The sequence below is a fragment of the Stegodyphus dumicola genome, chromosome 10, assembly GCF_044657685.1.
Source record: "Stegodyphus dumicola isolate Sdum_Otavi_A_Nest chromosome 10, ASM4465768v1".
NCBI lineage: Eukaryota > Metazoa > Arthropoda > Arachnida > Araneae > Eresidae > Stegodyphus > Stegodyphus dumicola.
In genome coordinates this window covers 109,423,332-109,444,388 of record NC_140777.1, presented here as the reverse complement: position 1 = coordinate 109,444,388, position 21,057 = coordinate 109,423,332, and the positions used below count along the sequence as shown (strand labels likewise).

Genomic DNA, 21,057 nt, shown 5'->3' with positions numbered 1-21,057 from the left:
TCTGAAGAGCCGTTAGAGTAAACTTAACTATTTAGTTAAATTGTTAGTTAAGGTTCAGAAAGTTGAGAAAATCTGTTGTGGTACCTCAGTAAAGAAATGTTCACTGAAAATTAAATTAGAGCGAATATTGGTACATTAAGCCGTTAACTCTGGTATAAATTCTGTTGAATGTAAATTCCTCCTGGAAATTTTGTTAAAGTTGTTCTTCCTTTGGATAATTGTTTTTTTTTTTTTTTTTTTTTTTTTTTTTTTTTTTTTTTGTGCAATAAGGGTGTAAATTCAATTGTTATACTAAAAATTAGCAAATATCCTATTGAAAACCCTTATGAGATTGTCTAGTGGAAAAACAGAGTCTAAGAAATATGTTAAACTTAATAGAATAAAATTTTTATTTGCAATATGAAAAAATAAGTTTATAGAAAAATGTTAAACCTATTTGTATTAAAGGTAAAATTTAGAAATTTTAGAAATAATCCTATGTTGAATTCTTTTTGTACTTTTTTTTTCTCTGGAAAACTATTTTTTCTATTTGATTTTATCACTTGATGTTTTTAGTAAATAGATGTCTTGTTTTCTAAATAAAATGTCATCTTTCTCTGAATTATTTAAGTGTATTTTTTTTTCATTTAACTTACGCATGAACATCAACAGTTGCCAAAAGGGCTTGATCCGGAAATATCAAAAACAACGCAACATACAAGTAATTGTGAGTTATTTAGGTTAGGATAATTGAATTCTAGGGTGTTAGTGGCTTTCCAAAAAAGGCACACAGCATCTGGTGATGTGAAAGGCACAGAACACCTTGCTAACTATGAGGCGTCACAAATTTTGAGGGAGAACACAACGAGATCGTTCTGAGGATCTCCCACCCTTTCATCCTTCAGATATCAGCTTCAGCTTCATCTTTCAGCTTCAGCTTTTCCTATCAGCAATTTCTTGAGGGGACTTTCGTCTGCGAACATGTTTGGAGTAACCCTTTGTAGCACGGGCATATACGCTTTCAAATAACACATGCTTTCTTGAGGATTCGAACCCAGGACCAGCGGTACGGCAGTCAGCATCACTAACAACTGTACCTGTTAAGCGCTGTTTTTTAGACTGTTACACTCGGATAGAGCTAAAAAAATCAGGAGTCATATGAGTGGGGAAGTAATGGTAAAACACATGGGGAACATTATGCGACGCAATGTTCTATATGATAATATGTTAAAGTTAAATATTTTTGCTGCAAGGAAATCGTATAAATACTAAAAAAAATCGACAAACAGTAAAATAGGTCAGTGAGTTAATAACCATTAACACTATTTAACTTGCACTATGAAGATTACACATAGTTTCTCTTAAAACTTAGCACTTAGTTCTGTTAATAAATGAAAGAACTACTGAACAATAATGATATGCCTGTGGTCACTATATTTACATACAAATACAATTATTACGCGCTTAAAAATACTCTTTCATAAAGGCACAAGTGCTTGTGTTGTAATACTATTTAAATATGAATACATTGTATACATAGTGTTACGAAATGTACAGGCGCGTTAAAATGGCTTCCCCGAAAAAAGCAGTTTTAGGATTGCTATAAATAGGCAAGGGAAGGCAGGGTTGCCACATTTGGCGAGAAAATTATCGATATACCATGGACGGATGGAGAACCTTCTGGAACGAATTCTTACCTGTTATCCCAGAATGTTCTCAAACACAAGCCGAAAGCTATATAAACCCTGCTGGTCTGCAGTGCGAGTTTGTGTGTCGCTCGTCTAAAGTGCGAGATAGTTAGACAGTCCGTGCAGAGTCGATCGAGTTGACAGCCGGGCAGCGAATGCAGAGTGGGTCGTCGAGTGCATCGAAGAGTCTCTTCCGCGATACACTAAGTATCTCATCGAAGATACTTAGTGTATCGCGGAAGTGCACCGTCGAGAGAGTTAAGCTCCGGGAACGACTGAACCGAAGAGTCGGGAGCTGTGCTCTGTATGTCGTGGAGTACATCGCGATTTGTAGCGTAGAGAGTCTCGAAAGTACGTGGAGTTCCGAGAACGATCGAACAGAGTCGGGAGCTGTACTCTGGCCCTTTGCAGTGAAGCTGTCTCCACCTTCACAGCCTGATAACCTGAAAGCTGTGTCGCTGATTGTGTCAGCGTGTTTATTGTAGTTCTTCGACGACTGTGTAAACGTGTTTTGGAGCTGTCCTGAGAATACTGGTAAATAAAGTGTGTTTCGATATTCCATCAAGTGCTGTCGTCATTATTCAGTCCAAAATCCACACAAACCCCGTACGAACGTGAAGGAAGAAAACAACGTAACAACTGGTGTCAGAAAAGAAAAACGTAACAATATAGACACAAATGATAAGGCAAAACACTTATACGTACAAAGGCTAGATGCAAATGATAATAGAGGTATTTAGAAGTAATATTAATTTGTTACATTAATATTAAAATTACGGTTGAGACTAATATTGTAACGCGGATGTTGAGCTATGGCATTTTTAACAGCATATTGTATCAGTGTGAGAGTTTTATATATTCAATGTCTATGTTTTTATATACGTTATCAAATCTGTAAAAAAAATTCTTTATCTAAGCGCTGAAAATTATAGTTCACATTCTAATTAAAAGTGGTTAAAAAAAGGAAACTTCCGAATTTGCACATTTATTATCTTTGAAATCGGTTTCGATAATAAGGGATAGCTGCTCGTGTCCGTAAGAGATTCGTAATAGTCTGAAATCCTCAGAATAAATGTTTATCGTAGAAAAGTGTTTCCGAATAGAACCAGACAATTTTAACTTTGATAGAGAATAATTTTCACGTCTGGCAACAGAGCTGGTTTTCTCGCTCTCTGAAATCGCTGCAGAATTAAAGAACCTTCACTTCGTCGCAAAGTTGAGAAATCAGCTGCATGCAATTCTAATTTAAATAAAGTTTTGAAGATTTTCGATCTACCACGAATGCGTTAGCAATGTCACAAAATCTTCAAGCATTTAAATTAAATCCTAAAGTTTCGTTAAATAATATAAACGAATGCAGAAATTTAATAAAAGTAAAAAGAAAATATTCGCATTTTAATCAAACAAAAATCTCTGAACCCATTTTTAAAGAATGAAATCTAGGCCATTTTTAAAAATGAATATCGGGAAATAACGAAACTAAATCTGAGTTATTTCATAGCACTCTTGCAGTTGTAATCAAAATAATTTTTGTTCTTAAACAGGACTTAATTTTTAAAATTGAAACGCCAGAGCTCTGTTTAAGGTCATCAGTAAAGAGGAAGAAAAGTTAATAAATGAAATATTTAAACAATTAAATAGTAAAACTAATGCACTATGATATATAATAAACTAAGAAAGGATTAAAATAATAAAGCAGTTATAACTATATGAAATATAAGGAGACAATAAAAAATAAAAGACCGGGTGATCAAAAAGTCAGTATAAATTTGAAAACTTAATAAATCACGGAATAATGTAGATAGAGAGGTAAAAATTGACACACATACTTAGAATAACATGGGGTTTTATTAGAAAAGCAATAATCTGATCAGTAAAGCAATAATTAGCATAACAAATTAAGACAAAGCAAAGATGATGTTCTTTACAGGAAATCCTCAATATATTCACCATCATTCCTCAAAAATTGCTGTAGTCGAGGAATAATGTTGTGAACAGCACTGTAAAGCTTGTCCGGAGTTATGGTGAGGCATTGGCGTCGGATGTTGTCTTTCAGCATCCCTAGAGATGTCGGTCGATCACGATTCACTTGCGACTTCATGTAACCCCAAAGCCAATAATCGCACGGACTGAGGCCTGGGGACCTGAGAGGCCAAGCATGACGAAAGTGGCGGCTGAGCACACGATCATCACCAAACGACGCGCGCAAGAGATCTTTTACGCGTCTAGCAATATGGGGTAGAGCACCATCCTGCATAAAAATCGTAAATGTTTTTTAACTTTTTTTTTGGTTCTAATAAAACCCCATGTCATTCTAAGTATGTGTGTCAATTTTTACCTCTCTATCTACATTATTCCGTGATTTATTAAGTTTTCAAATTTATACTGACTTTTTGATCACCCTGTATAATTCCGGATCTCTTCTTTTTTGGGGGACCCAGAGGGAATTGAAATTTCATTAAAATCTAAGAAATAGCGTGGTCGGCCTCTGTCTGAATTTTAGCCAGGAATATGCAATGCAATGATGCTTCAAGGGATGTTAGAAATCCAAGGGATGTTAGAGATCCTTTTTTTTTCTACAGCATCAAGGAGAAAGAACTTGGTTAAAGCTTTACTAATGAGAACAGAGAAAATACTAAAAGCGTGTGTGTGTATGGAAAGGAAATTAAAAAAATTAAATATAGGTATCACGTACGAAACAAAAAGTGTAGAGCTCAATATGTAGAGCTCAATACATTCTAGCCACGATCTCCTGCAGATAAAATTCTAACTGTCGATTAGATTTGGATGGGAGAAAATTTGCCTCCGAATCCGAATACTGATCTGTAAGCTGAGAATAAACCGAAGATTTTTGTATTGTCTACCCCACATTTGATTACACCGTTCAGAAAGATCAGCAAGCATTCTTTTCAGAAGTCATTCAGAAAATATGATCGTGTCTGAGCCGTTTATAAAATCATTTCACTATGTTAAGCCCGTTGTAAGTTAGAGCTTATTTCGGAGCACAACTAACGGCTGTCACTTCCCGTTGCACTGCAATTCGTGATTAACTAAAATCCCCAATATCGAATCAACGAAATGAAAGCATGACCTGGGTGATCATTTCTAATTTTGATAACAATGTTTGATATGTAGTGTTTTTTTTTTTTTTTTTTTTTTTTTTGCTTTCAATTAAAGTTTCAAGCTGCTGGCATTTTTAAAGGTTTACATGTTACTAAAATACAATGTTAAGAAGTTTTACAGCTCCATAAAAGAAGTACCGCAGCTGCTCTTATTTAGGGTTCATTTGCGCCATAGATTTCGGTCCTATTCGAATCCCGATGTTGAACGGCACTTTGTAAATGTGCATTATGTTTGCGGCGTAAGGGCACCTGAAATCCGTGGAATTGTGAAAACTTTCTAAAACCTGCTGCTGGGGCTGAAAAGCACAGGTACAGATTGAAGCAAGGCCGCACTTGTGCATTTCCGTGCGAATATTAGATATTGCCGGAATTTGCTAACTATTAAACTTCCGCCCGAATTTTGAAGGAGTGGGATCTCTCTCCCCACTTTCTTTATTACCAACTCTACCCCTCTTTCCTTACTACCAAACTATCGAGAGGACTTTTGTCTCGTCGTGTGTTTAGAGTGTCCCCTTTCCGCGCAGATACTATACGCTTACAAACATCCATACATTCTCCGTGATTCAAATCGAGGTTCATTGGTACGGAAATCAGTATCATTAACAATTATACCGGTTGGGTGGCTTGACATGCAGGTGATAAGATGGGTGATTATACGAACGCGGATTTATCCGTAATTCGTATCGTACCCAGGGCTCTCAGGGGAGGGAGGAAAAGTCTTATCCGATGCGGATTCATATATTACTCGAAGGAAGATCTTTAACTATTTAAAATAACTAAGACTCTTTGTTCATGCGATCGTCAATATTTTTTGTTCGTATCATTTAAACACAATTTTCGGAAAGATTTTTGTAAAATATGTTGTTTACATGTTACCAAGTTATAGGAACTGTCAAAATTGTTTATCTTTCATTGAATTAAAACTGGAAGTCAAAGTTTAATTCGTTTCACATAAATAAATTCTTATATTTATATTTAGAATTTTCAATTGTTCCTTGATTAGACGTTGGGTCAATGATATTTTAACTTTTGTGACATTTTGAAGTCACGTGTTTTCGGTTTATTCTCTTATCAATATTTGCTTTCAAGTTTTGAAAATATTTCAAGTAATAATAAAGAAAGCTAACTGAACAAAAACGGTAAGTTTCGAACAAAAAATCAATTATGCGTGGTTTGGGTTCTATAATGTACACGCCGAAATTTCTAATAAAAATTCAGGTTGAAATTGATAATGTCATTCAATAATAAACTAAGTGCCCACGATTTTGGCTAACTAAAGGTCCTTTGTCCTCCGACTCAGGAAAGTCATGAGTTTGTTCTGGTGGCTATACGTATGGGCATCAGGATGAGCAATAGCAGTATTCAGAGTTTATACATGGTAAATTATTTAAACATAATTAGGTAACTAAATTCTAATGAAATGCAGCCATAAGTCAAGTAAGAAACATAAGCACTTGAAAAGAAAATGTGCAATTGGTACTGGGAATTTTGCCCCTTTTACTAGTTATCTAATGAGATTACCAGTGTTCATTTTCCTAATTATAGGTATATCAAGGAACATTAGAGGCTCTTTAAACTTAATAACTGAAACTACATGGGAGAATAATTAGTTAAAGTAACAAATTAGTTAGTTATTTAATTTGAGTAGAGTACCTTGAAAACTATCTGTCTAAGTGGAGGGATAATCTCCTGGAAGATTTCATGAAACGCCTTCCATATTTGTGTTTGAAACACTGAAACCACTAAGCACACGCGATAGAGAGCAAAGCTGAGCTGCGGACAATTAAGGAAATTGTGCATAATAACCATTTCGTAATATTAACCAGTCGGTTAGTGATATTATAAAAGAGATAACAACGAGAATGTCATACGTAGAGTCAATAGGTTATTTTGGAATAGCTAAACAAATTTTCGATAAGAAATTGCGAAACAGATATTTACAAGATAAACTCTTTTCAACAGGACTAACCACAGTTTCATATAGTTTCTATCTTCAGGGAAGATAATCGTCTTAGAGAAGTCATTTTGTGTACCGAGGCTTATGTATGTATATTCTCAGAGATATTGGTCAATTTCCATTCTTTTTAGGAAGGTGGATATCTGCTTTGCACCTCAGCGATGGATAATACCCGTTTCAAGCTACTAAATTACGAGGAACAGGGAAGTTGTCCTTAAATTTGTTTTCAATATTTTACGTTAGCACATGTTTTTTAACTTTCTCATTGTGCGTTTTACATTTTTTTTTTTTTTTTTTTTATTTTCTAATATTTTGATTCAATATTCTTATGACATTTATACAAAACTGCAGGGAAAGCTTAACATTTTACATCATTTTTATGTTCTATTTGCTCTCTTTCGTGCTAATACAAATATGTTAGGTAAATGACCCAGATATATATTTAAAGCTACATTAAAAAATTACATTATTCTGTTGTTAATAATAATCTGATTGTCTTTGATAATCTAAAATAAGCTGTGAAAGAGGCAAAAAATTAGAAATAAAAATTACGTAAAGCATAATAACCTGATCATATTAAGTATAAAAATTTATCAACGCAACTTCTTCTGTCTCTCAATTTGAATAAAAATAAATGAAATAAATAAAAGCTTAGCGATATGCTTAACTGGTTTTACTTTATGGGGGAGCTAAGGGAATAATAATCTGTGCTCTATTTATAAATATGCAGGACTAGGTTCGAATATTTAAATAAATTTTGCAGCTGAAGGAAAAGGCTCTTTACTTAAACTTTCAAAACTAAATTTGCAAAAGTATGAATAATATCCTGATCATTGCTGCCTTAGCAACTTCCTTTGTAATTATTCGGCATTTTTTAAACTCAGATTGGTATTACCTAGATTACAATTAGACCCAAAATTCATATAATATATCAAATAACTGAAAATCGATCATATAATGTTAGAATTCTTTGCAAAGACATTTGCAGTTATGCAACAATCACAATTTATTTTTGAGCTTTCGTTCTTGCTTTGTTTCCATAAAGAATTCTTTGGCTGCATTCCTGCGCATGAAATATAGAAATCAGTCACAAAATCGAAAGCAAAATTGCTTACAACAGCAAGAACTTACTCATGCATATGCATAATAAATAGGTAAGCAAAAAAGAATTTTACAACTTCCAGTGATACCTGTCAAGAGTAAGACATGGATTTAACAACAAACAAATCAAAGCGCACGAATACAGCGTAGATGAAAAGAACCATTCACGCAAAGATAGGAATTCATGAGGTGACTCTGTTATTTCCATACACAGAGAATGAACTATTTCGGTGAGACCGAATACGAGCCTTGACAGTTGCATAAAAGCTCAGGCAGACCGGACTGACGACGCTCCCAGAAATGGTACTTCGCTCACTCTGCAGTTACGGTGAAAGAGGTTCGCGAATGTGCAACATCAGTGGGCTTGCAGAGATAAGTCATTTTTCCGACTTTTCTCTTGCACGCTCTGCTAGACATTTATTTTTCACTCACAAAAGAATGACCCAGATATGACGTAAGCTCATGACGAGACGTCAGAGAAAGAATCTTTTCCTAAGAATTCCTTAGAGAAAATTACAGTGTAAGGTCTAAGAAAATAGCTTGAAGAGGCGTTCGAAGTATGTTTTTAGTAGCATTAAATTGGCCTTAAAGAATAATTTAAGAATATTAAATTACTCCACTTGAGAACAGCATACATTTTGGAAAACATTAAAAGATCATTAACAAGATTTCTTCTTCAAACCCGAAAATGAAATTTTTGTTTCATCGCTGAAAATTAGAAAATAATTTGAAGGATTAGCAAAAGCCTTTCCTAAAAATTTATTTTTAATTCGCTTCGTAATTAATTATTTTTCTTGGCGTTTTCAGGAATAAAATATTTTAAAATATTTTTTAATCATTTTGATTGAATAAAATCGAAATTTCTAGCTTCCACATAAAAACTTTAAATTTAAAATTAATTAACGTTGGTATTAGTATTTTCCTCATTTGTCACACTGGAATAAATAAATAAATAAATGAGTCTTCAGAAAAATATCCGAATACATATGTACGTATGAAATACAATAATGCTAAAACGAAATATAAATGATGTCATATTTTTTCCTTAAAAATGAATGAATCTGCAGCCCAAAACATTACACATTTATTTAAAAATTTGCTAATTGCTTTCAAAAAGAAGCTTAATAACTTCGAGTAACTTGAAATAGTTTCCTGTTGCTCTCATAAATAATAAAAACATAAATTTATCTGTTCCGTCACTTATTTTTTTATTTCTTGCTTCATTTATTTTAAAATTTAAGTTCGTTTAATGGTAAAGTAGACTGGTTTTCAAATTAGAGTGGTGAGTTTGCAGTTGATTTGGTTTAATTTTATTATGACAAAGTATGCTACGGCTGTCTCCTTAACAGAAGGGTTGCCTCTTCCTATAAGACATCTAAGGGAAACTAGCTCGTCAACACGTTTCACACAAACTAGCTCATAGCAACGTTTTTCTAATAGAAAACGCCTATGCAGCCAGCTTGTTCGCCTGGAATCGAGCCCCGGGTCGAACTATCAGTTCTCAGCGACTTTACTTTTTAAATTAGAAGTTTATGTTAAAATTAAAATTTATTCTTAAAGCTACATATAATAAAAGCCTAATAATCCGACATTCAAATAACCGGAATATTTTTTCAATACCCCCTTCAAATAATTAAAGAAATGAGAAATTTATAAAGCCATTATAAGTCACAAGTAGAACGTTATGGCCCAACAGGTGATTTAGCACTGATAATGGTTAAGTGTGACTTCACAGCACAATTATGAGTTCTTCAAAGTATTTTTATGCAAATATGATTATTCTTGATAAGTAAGATTAGTTTTTGTAAAGAAAGATGCAAGTTCATTTCTATTTAACTATTTCCCCTTCTACTTTAGACGAAATGATTAAAATGTATGACTACCTTCTAGTGAACAGCAATTTTCTAAGTTGCCAGATCATGGTTCAAAAAAAGTAATCGTTAAATGAGCTCGATATGCGGCTAGCTCGATATTTAAAGAAGGATAAATAATAGTGATGCAATGTTAAAAATTGTGATAGGAGATTTAATTTTTGTAGCTGTTGATTATCTAAATAAATTTAGAATGATTTATTCGTTTTAATTTCTACCGGAATTAATTGACGTAAGTTTGGCGGTATCACCACGAACTTTCATGATCGACGTGTTTTCGTAATAAGATTATTTACTTTCATATGTTTAAAGCCTAAGAATTATGTCTGGAATATGTATGGGTATAAAATAATATGTATATTGTATAAAATTCGGCTTTTATGTCTGAAATACATCTGTTTTTGAAATTTGTTATATCTTTAATAACAGGCTTTTGATTGTCAAGTTAACAACAAATAAGACCAGTGTTTTTGTAATTTTAGACCGGATATTCCTTCCATTCATCTCGCATTTCTGCCAAGAACTGCAGTTTTTTTTTTTTTTTTTTCACTATTCGGAATGGCCCCTCAACCGGTATAGAGTTAGTGACCCTGACTGTCGTAGCAATGGGTACGAGCTTAAAAATACGGAGATGGCATAGTTGTAACTGTCCGTCCTTTCATAGGAGGCTACGTTGGCCACCTGTTGGGTGCTTCTGTATGAAATGGTCACCACTTCCGGCACTTGCAATAGCGAAAGACTAATGGCTATTGAATAAAGCGCCCGACCAATTTCAGTATTTTTTAACATTGTAATTCAGTATTTTTTAATTTCAGTATTTTTTATGTTTTTTCAGTATATTTATATATTTTCAGTATTTTTGAACATCTGCTTTTTTTAGTGTGGTATGGGTTTGCTGTTCTTAAAAATTATAATTTAGGGATTCCAAAATCAATAACAGCTATAGAAAACCCACTTAGTCTACAAACTTTGAAGATTATTGCCCTTTAGTATACCTTGTAAATTGCGCTTTTTAAATTATTCTTTGAAAAACATTTTTAAATTGAATTTTTGTGGTTTAATCCTACTGAAATTTATATCTCGATATTATAATTAATTTATTTTTATTGAAACATTCTTTGAGAGAAAAATTTCAGTTTAGGTAATTTTACCTAAGGTGAATAAAAGTACTAGTATTATTGATCATATTTCATTATCTAAATGAAAACTCTCATTCGGAACGAGGTTTTCATAAACAAAATTTAAAAAAAAAATGGTAGCAGCCAAGATAAACTCAGGTTGATAAGAATAAAGAACAAATTAATGGATTAAAAGCTAAAAATAGAATTTGGGCATGGTACGGTTATAAGGTATTTCTCCCACCTTCTTAGTATGCCTTCGTGGTGTGGTGGCTGCGCGCTGGACGAGTATTCTAGAGGTCCATGGTTCGATTGCTGAAGGCGTTGCTGATTTTTCGAGTCTCCTGCTTCCAAAAAATTCCTAATGTCTCTACACGGTTTCAAAATAATATGTAAGCAGAGCTGAGCCTTTATTTACAAATAGGATTGGATGAATTAAGACGAACAATCTGTCTTCTCTACTGCTGTAAATATTACTACTGTATAAGTGGCAGTACAACTTTTCTCTGTTCTGTCCTATTTTTGAAGAACGGCACCCGGTGGACGGGTGCGAGGGTCTCCCACACCTCGTCTCCTAGTACCAAACCATTTGACAGGATTTTCGGCTCGCTATATAATTTTCTGTTCCAATGCTGCACACAGATCTTGCATTTACAAACAACCATGCCTTCTCTAAGATTAGAACTCGGGTTCTTCGGACGGCGTCACTAAGTATTATAATTTGTGGGCGGCTTTGAGAAGTTTGATTATTATATAGGAAACTTTTGTAATACGATAAGACTAGTTAGATATGCTGTACATTTTAAACAATTAAAAAGGAGCTAAATGATGATTATAAATAATTCAAATACCGTATTTGCTCGAGTACTTCCGCATAATTTTGCCTATAGCAATTTAGCTCTAGTTCTTGATTTTTTTTATATTCCTGTAACTTTCAGTTTTTTTTTTTTTTTTTTTTTTTTTTCAAGACTTTACAGAAGCGGGCTCCTCTAAATTTTAAAATCAATTCGTCCACGTAATGCTTGTTTTGAACAAGCTAACGTATTTATTTCTCATGTATTTTGAGTACATGGGCTGTGATTAATGAAGCAGCAAATTTTAAAATCAATTCGTCCACGTAATGCTTGTTTTGAACAAGCTAACGTATTTATTTCTCATGTATTTTGAGTACATGGGCTGTGATTAATGAAGCAGCAATAGTTTTAAGCCCCAAGAAACGGAGATATCTTATGATATGGATAGTTCTGAAGATCATTGCAAGAAGCAAGACAGGCTGAATGGTAATGAAGACGATGACAAAGATGATAATGGAGACGACTTGTAAGCTAAGAAGTCGACACAAGCAGCAGTTTCAGCATCATTAAATGATTTGAGGCCTAGGGAATAGCAATGGACAGCATTAAGATCGGGTGCAATTCTAGTTTCAGGGAGGTAGAAATGAAGATATCCTATTAGGATATTATATGATTAATATTACAATGCATTTCTTAGTGGAAGGTAGGCTTCTTCTAAATAAATAATGTTGTAATAATTATTGGTAGTTTATTCACAAATATTTTATTTCTTATTCTCTTACTGTAACCGCGTCATTCGAAAATTAAATTATTTTTATAATTTTCCTTCTCAAATTTCTTACAATAAAAGTAGTAACAATAAGGGGAAAATACGGTAAACTAAGTAAATATTTAGTAATAATTATTCAATACTTTCTGATATATATTAATTAATATTACTAATCGTAATTGTCCTTACCTTAAATGCATTTATTATTTCTTATACGTGGTATTAAGTGCATTTATTTAGTTTTGCACGTTCCTTTATGTAATAATAACAAAAAAAAAAAAAAAAGTAGATATTAAAATTAAATTATACAGGGTTTTTCGGTCCAGTTCGTATCATATAAAATTTTAAGGTATACAGATAAGTGAAAATATCAACTAATTATACCATAGGCATTAGTTGGGATATTTATTGCTCATTTTGTGTTTTTATACCTACAAAGCATTTCACTCATAAGTCACTGGTAATAGTAAAAGCAGTGTCTGCTCATTGTCTTGTAGAGACATTAGGTATTTTTCGGAAGCAGGCATAATGAAAAATATGCAACGCCTTCGCCGGGAATCGAACCACGGGCTCCTGGAATACGCTTCCAGGGTGTAGACCACCACACCACGAAGGCATGCCAAGAACGTGAGAGAAATACCTTATATACTCCCCCTTTTAAAGGGCGACTGGGGTTTTTAGGGAACCTAGTCGCCAAATCCCGGGCGTGTAGAATCATCATCAAACACCCTTTTAGTTCAGGCTCCACTGTAGAGACATTAAGTACTTTTTGGAAGCAGGAAAGATGAAAAATATGCAACGCCTTCGCCGGGAATCGAACGGGCCTTTGGAATACGCACCCAGCGTGCGGACCACCCCACAACGAAGGCATGCCAAGAAGATGGGAAAAATACCTTATAGTCTACTGCCGTAAATGTTTTTTGTTTTGTCTCAGAAAGTATTAATAATACGATTAAATTTGGAAGTTTCCGATTTCAGAATATCTAGAAACATTTATGATTTAAACAATCAAAGGCTGAGAAAGAAGGAAGTTAAGGCACGTTGTCAGGCACGACGTATATTTAAAGGTTTCTCTGTCTGTTCCTAAATTCCATTCGAAATCCTAAACATCTTGAAGCGTTAGACTTTTCCGAGATCTTGAAGTAACATGGTGTTTTGTTAATTATGAAAAAAAAAAAGACGACTGAGATTTAGAAAAGAACACTAATCACAGAAAATTTCTTAGGAGAAATTGCTTAAAAGTGAAATTTTATATAGGAAAACGAGGTAGTGCCTGAAATGTTTAGTACATCCCATTTTGCGAACAAGACCTATTGAAATCTACCCATTTAGTAATTTTAACCATTTTATGTAACTCTAAACTTCGCTGGACTATCTAAGAATCACATACTATCGAACAGAAAACAGAAACTAACAATTTTAATTGCCTAAAATAAAATAATAGTAATATTCTTACTATCTCTTTAACAAATCTCGCTTTTTATCTGCTTTTGCATTTGCATCACAGTTTTTGTAATCCTAGGCTTTGATGGAGCCATTTCTGAAGACATACGTAAAATTCTTTGGATAATTCCCTTCTGAGGTTTTTCAGATCCGCTATGCGTCTGCATTTGGTTGGCAAAGCAAACCGGGTTTCACATAGAAAAGAATATTATTATATTTTATAATCCACCCACTGCAGCCATCTATATTTCTCTGATAGGAATCTACTCTAAAGACGATCTACGTGTGGAACTCTTGAATAACAGAAGGCGGCCTTTGTCCGCTGTGAAGGATATACTGTCGTTTTACATATATTGATCTACAGAAAGTAGATGTGGTCTTCAGTTTTTTTTTTTTTTTTTTTTTTTTTTTTTTTTGGTAAACAACGAAAGGGTATTTCTGAAATATGCCCATGTCTGAAGCATTCAATATATATGCCTTCTTTGGTTATATGCTCTCCTTCTTTCTCCGAAATAAGATATGTTTTTTCTACTATAATAATGCACTTCAGAGTGCTAGAAATCAAAGCGTCACTAAATAGAAAAATAGCTAGGCCAAGAAAATACCACGACGTATGCCAATATTTTACATTTGTTGCTGAAGTTAAGTGGCGATGAAAATACATTTCCATATGAGTGAACGGAAATGTTGTACATCTGAAAAAATAATTACGAGTCTAGCAGAGTAAAAAGAAGGCTAGAAACGCAGCAATTCTTATTTTGTTGAGAAATCCATTCGTTGATCAATTTTTGGAATGTATCACACTCGGTTTAAAGTCTGCACGGGAAGTTTGATAATTTAACATTTTCTATAGTGAAAGATATTATCAGCTAAAGATAGAAAATTTTGTAAGACAACCCATCATTTAATATAATTAATATCGTTCATTATTAGGATTTTATAAAAATATCTTAAAAAATAAAAGAACAATGCAAAAAAAATATTAATATTTTCAAAGATTTAGATTATAGCAATGGGGTTGCAGTAACATTTCTTTTAATAAAGTTCAAATAAGCCTACTATTGAGAAACGAGAACGATTTAATCTTTAAAACATTTAAAAATTTTAACGTTTTATTATTATCAGCGGAAATATTTACGTTGCTGTTTTAGAAGAAAAGCTTTCGTAATTTGCAGTCAGTGTTACATCGACGAAACTTCTCGATTATCCTCAAAAGGTTAAGATTTCAAGTTCACTTCAAGGATTCACTCAATATTTTACTTCCTGTTCAAGAACTGTTAACGAAAATTTTAGCGATTTTAGTGACTGAAATGACTATAATTGTACTTCCAAGAACTTTTGTTGAGTTTACATGCTCTCACTTGCACTTGCTGCAGAAATTGAAACCATTTTACGTTTTTGTATGTCTTCAGACCTTTAAAACAGCATGTTAGCGTTAAATATTTTTGATCGATCCATTTTTTCTTGTCTTAAGAGTCCTGAATACCTCTGAGTCTAGCTAGAATCCATTAGTTTAGAATAAGTTCAAATTTCTGCGTAAAATCCAAATAGACTAGTAGTGTTAAGAAGTTCTTTAGTCATCATATGACATAGTATCACTAGTGAACGTCAGTGATTTTACAAAATTTCAGATCTTCTAAACTTCCTTCTTTCTTAAATTACATCAGTATATTATTTCAGAATGAGGGTGGAAAGAATATTTTCATATTATAAATAGTGACGTGATACATCAAAATTAAGCGATACAGCAAACGTGACAGATATTTAAAACACATTAAAAACGACTTGAATTTTGCATAAAATCAAATTTGCAAGTGCATCATCAGTATGTTTTCCCATAATAATACACCTTCAAATAAATATTAATTGTGAATACACTGTGAATTTTCTCATTAAAGTGTATTAAAATATCTTATATTTAAATTCAGAAAAGTGCATTACAAGAAATATTATTTTCTACTTTGTTGTGAAAGGATTTAAATGAAATGTCTCGTTTTCGTTCAAGATAAAAAAAAAAAAAAAATATCTGGGAGTCAATGAAAACACAGAAAATATTTTAAATACTGCAAACTACATCATAATTGTTAATGAACTTGATGTTTAAATAATGGATTTGCCTTTATTCATACTTTATTTATGAACTGAATGCATTTTAGTAATCTGAATATGTACTACACATTGTTTTCATTTTACTAACTCCAATTTTAGAAAACACATAAAGATGGATTTTTTATGCTAAATGGAGATTTCATACATTGTGTTCATGTATACAGTTCAAAATATAATAACATTAAATTTATAGTAATTTAGAATAGGTGCTTTCAAAATCTAACTTATTACATTATATTTAAATTGTTATTTTATATTTTCCTCAGATTCTCCCGTATGCCGATATCCTGATACCACAACATTCAGTGTTGTACAAGGAGAACTAGTTAACATCACATGTGACGTCGAATCTGAACCCAAACCAACAGCATTCCAATGGACACTCAACAACACTATTAGAGGCACTGTGGACCTAAAAAGGCGTCACCCGAAGACATTCAACGTCCTGTATTATTCTCCCCGTTACCTCGGTGATTACGGGACCATCATGTGCTGGGGAAAGAACGATGCTGGTGTGCAAAGAATTCCTTGCATGGCTAATGTAATTCCTGAAGGTAATTCTTTTTAATTATATTAATGCGAGTGGCGTAAATTAGAATGCATATCAAAATAATATCAAAGAGACGAATTTCTACATGAGTTATTTTCCAAAGTAATCAATGACAAGTGAACGGAACATGATCAATTGTTTTAGTTCATTCATTATTAGAACTATTAGCAATTATTATGAATATTTAAGACATTTTAGATAAAAATATTGTGCATCGTTTTCTTTTAATAGTAAGTGCTGAATAATGTATATTATCAATAATGAAAAGCCGCTAATAATTTTTCAACTATTAATTATTTATTCTGTCAAAGGAATAAGTGTTTTGTCGTGTATTTACCTGGCATTTCACATACATATATATATATATATAAAGTAAATAAACAGCAAATAAATTTCAAATTATTAACAGCGTAATAAATTAATTGTATCACTTTCTAATTAACTGAAAAAATAAATTAAAAGTAAATTCTAGTAGTATACAATAGTTTTGCACAATTCTAATAGTATTGCAAAAAGTAAATGAAAGGGGAAAAGATTAATAATGTAAATTAATCACTAATTTTCATAACGTCAGAGATTAAATAATAGCGAACTATTTCTTATTATCACAAACTAGCAATCTAAATTCTTTGAGATAATTATATCGCAATTTTTTCCTTTCCTTTAATATAGAATTCTGAAAACTTTTATTTATCTTAAAACATTTTCCTGTTACGGTTCTGAATGGTTTCATCCTCACTTAAATAATCAATAGGGAAATCTGAAATTATGCTCAAAATGAAGTTTGTACAACTTCTGACAAATAAAATCTTTATAGTAAATAATTTTGACAACTAAAATCATTATTGTAAAGTTTTGGAATAGTATCAAGTTTATTTATTTTCTTTAAAAGACACCATGTGCTCTGTAGATTGTATGCAATTAATTATGTTATTCGAATGTTTAGCCCTTTTTATATGCATATTCATTAACATTAAGCAATAAAGGTATCTTTCTAATATATTAGCTAATCAATCAACCTATCATTTTTAAACGAATTAAATCCATTCATTGAATATATACTTGTAACACTTAAAAGACAGAAATATGTATATAAATTGCAGTTCTAATTTAGATGTTTAAAAGTGACTCGATACTTTATAAGACTTGGTATTTATATGTTTAAAAGTGACTCGATACTTGGTATAAACAAGAGTATCGGTATCTTTAGAAGGGAATGAATGTCAGTAGCAAATCCCGTCACGGCTAAATGAACTAAACACGGATTAATTATACCAAGTAGCTATGTACAGTGATATGGAGACAGATATCCCTTTCGTATCCTGTTGGTAAGTCTAAATCCTCACAAACGAGGAATGTTTCATGTTTGAACCATATCCGGGCAAGGATTCGGTTTTTAATTTTAAGACATATATGAAATGTATATGGTTTGTTTTAAAATTCTCTGATGCCATATCTCTGTTATTCATTTAAATTTTACAGTGTCGATTTCTTTTTTTACAGCAGTAAATAAACTTGAAATTTTTGGCACCCTCATAAAAGAGTTTCAGATATTTAACTTAAAGGATCCATTTTCTTTATGTGGCCCTCTGCCTTGCCATTATTCCATATCTTGATATAATAATGAAATATTGCTAATTGTATCACTTCGCAACATATTTTCTTTAACTGAATAAATGTTTAAATTTATTTTCTTATTTTTTTTATTTTTATGTATGTGAGTTAGACTTCAAGGAACAATTTTGTGATGTAATTTAAAGGTAAACAGCAAAGGTAAAAAGCAAATATGCACTTTTTTGTCTAAAAGTCACTAACACTTGTAGAAAAAATTTCAAATTGTAAGAATTATTGCATTCTCCTTGTGTGCTCCCGTGGTTTACGTTGGAAATTGAAATATTCAGATTGCCATTTGGAATATACAGTGGTCGAATACTGATGATGATACAGTTAGTTTTCGAAAAGAAAACATGAAGAATCAGGTATTTGTTCCTTAAAATTCGTCCAGATCCAAATTAAAAGTCCAGATCTTTCATTTGCCAGCTGAATTTATTACGTATACAATGAATGAACGCACAGAAGAATGCTATAATTGTTTACTAAGTAATACCTGAAATTTAGTCTTACTAAATTAAAGAAGCCTAACCAGTCAAATATTATATTAGTTTGTTATAAAATTAATAAGCTGATTAGTTAATATCGTTTCGAATTTTGTTAACATTGAAAGCAATCACTCTGAGTACATGAACAATGTGGTACTGGAAACAATTGCAGTATGAACAAGCGAGCAGTCTTTTATTGAAGTAACAGTCTGTTATTGAAAGCAGTTGTAATTTGCATACGTGAGCTGCCTAGTGTTTACAATAATCAAAGTGGGATGAAATATTCATATAACGTCTACCATAAAGTTCTTTTGTTTCATTTAAATAAATGCGCAGTATCTATTCATAAATGTCAGATGTATAAATGCAAGCGTGAGGCTTTTCTTCACAATAAATACCACAGCTTTGCAACACTGAGATTGATTAATTATATTAATAAATTAAATGACAAGCACTGCTATGCAGACTGTAGTGGAAAATATCGATGAATATGTTTCGTTTCCTCGAAAACGAGGTCTTTTTTCATATAAACTTATCGAATTCTTGTTTAAGAAACAGTGATGGTTTCGGTAGTGGTACACAGCCATTTCGTCAAATTACTAGTTGCACAGTTTAATAATGAAAAAAAATGGTTATTAAATTAAGTTTTTAGAGGAATAAAATTGATGAGAAAGTTAATAAACTATTTTTGACATTTGGAAACATGTAAATAACATATGTGAAATTTTCCTTCGCATACTATATGTAACAAAATTATGAATTCAACAAATGTTTTCCACTAAGAAGTCAAAAAAAATATTACTCAATAACATACACTCTTTGTCTAAAATCTTCCGAGGTTAGATTAATGAAGACTATAGAAAACGTAAGATGAAGGTTTTAATGCTCAATATGTTTTGCCTAGTCCCACTGCATTTGCGTAAAACGCACAGAACGTTCATACGGAAAACTGTCAGAAAAGGCCGTTGTTTGGGATGTTCTTTAACTTGCTTGTGACTGTGCGTTGAATGTCGGTTACGTAGCCACAGTGCTGACCCATCGCGTGTAGCTTGAATTTCGAGATTAAAAATCCTTTCGAGATAAGTCGGTGAATATGGAAGGTGGTTTAAAGCCACTACAGACTGCAACGCAAACTGCAGTCGTGTGAACAGGATCATTGTCCTGCAGCAAGAACCCCTCCCTCTCCTTCCACGTCTCGGACGAATCCGCTGAATCCTCTTGCACAACCGATCCTTTGACACCCGAGAACTGCATTCCCTGTTTTAACCCAGTTATGATTATATGTCAGAAAGGAAATCTATCTGTGAATTTTTCGGAGAGAGTATGAAATATTCGAACCGACGTTTAATGAGACTGGTCTCACTATACCGGCCCGGATAAATGACAGTTAGGAAGGCGGTTCGTGAATAGCAGTCTCCTGCAGCGAAGACGGTTAGAATACGGAGCTCTACCAATGCAATAAAAACCCCGATTGTCTACTGGGTAAGCGCAATAATCGTTTCAACAAATGCATTGTTACGAATATGCAGTTACAATAAATACTTTGCTCTTCACCAATTTTGGAATATATTATGACATAAAGAGAAAAAATATAACGGTAGTAGTGCAGTGGGTGCTATCAAAATATATCCTATATAAGCTAACGTAAAATAGATGTGAGGTTCTAATTTGGTGTGATAAGAATCACAGTAAATAAGTCCTATACAGTGAAGGAATAGAATGTTTTAAAACAACTTGTTTCGGTTATCTTTCGGAGTCCAAAATAATTTCACTAATTTCTGCATTGTAGCCTTGTGCATTAACTAAGCTACAAAGCTATTGATAACAAGTTTTCCTAAATTCTTAACATTATGGTCTCGATAGTTCCATAATTAGATCAAACTCAGTATTTAACTGCATTAGGTGATGTTTTGTTTCTTAGTAAGACCTTAAATTTATGTTTCGAAATTGAGTTTCCGTTTTTATCGTACGATGACAGTTTAATTCTCATGTATAAAAACGCGTGTCAAAATAGAAAAGCAGTCAATGATTCCGCTATCGGTTAAAAACAATTAAAAAGACTCTTAGTGCCGCAAATTGGACGAAAGAATTGAAAAAAAAATATACATGAGTGAATGAAAAATTTCAGATAATTAAGAATCATTTATGTACAAGTAAAAACCTCTTCAAGAGCCCTTTACTTTAATGAAGTAAATGTCAATTTGTCAAATAGCAACCCACCTCAACTTTGACTAACTGATAGCGTTCGTGATTTATTGTTATTGTTTTTCTTCCCTTTTTTAAGCCAACACTGCGCAGCTTTTGCTATGAAGCGTAAACTAATTAATGGACAGCGCTTCGTTTACGAAGTCATTTTTATCATAGATGCCAAAAACCATAATGGATGCATGTAAAGTGCAAGGTAGAAAAAAAAAAATTACTCCAAGAAGGGCGGATAAAAAAATTAACCTCAACTTG

At 32.7% G+C, this 21,057-nt stretch overlaps 1 protein-coding gene across 4 annotated transcripts in view; it reads left to right on the top strand.

Annotated features, from left to right (window-relative positions):
- Nucleotides 1-21,057, top strand: part of LOC118189750 (protein turtle-like) — a 766,067-nt gene that overhangs the window by 579,878 nt on the left and 165,132 nt on the right. For all 4 annotated transcript variants that reach the window (XM_085825382.1, XM_085825381.1, XM_085825380.1 and 1 more), the window contains exon 7: nt 16,218-16,505. In XM_085825382.1, coding sequence (XP_085681508.1) covers nt 16,218-16,505 — 288 coding nt within the window. The remainder of the gene's footprint in view (nt 1-16,217; nt 16,506-21,057) is intronic.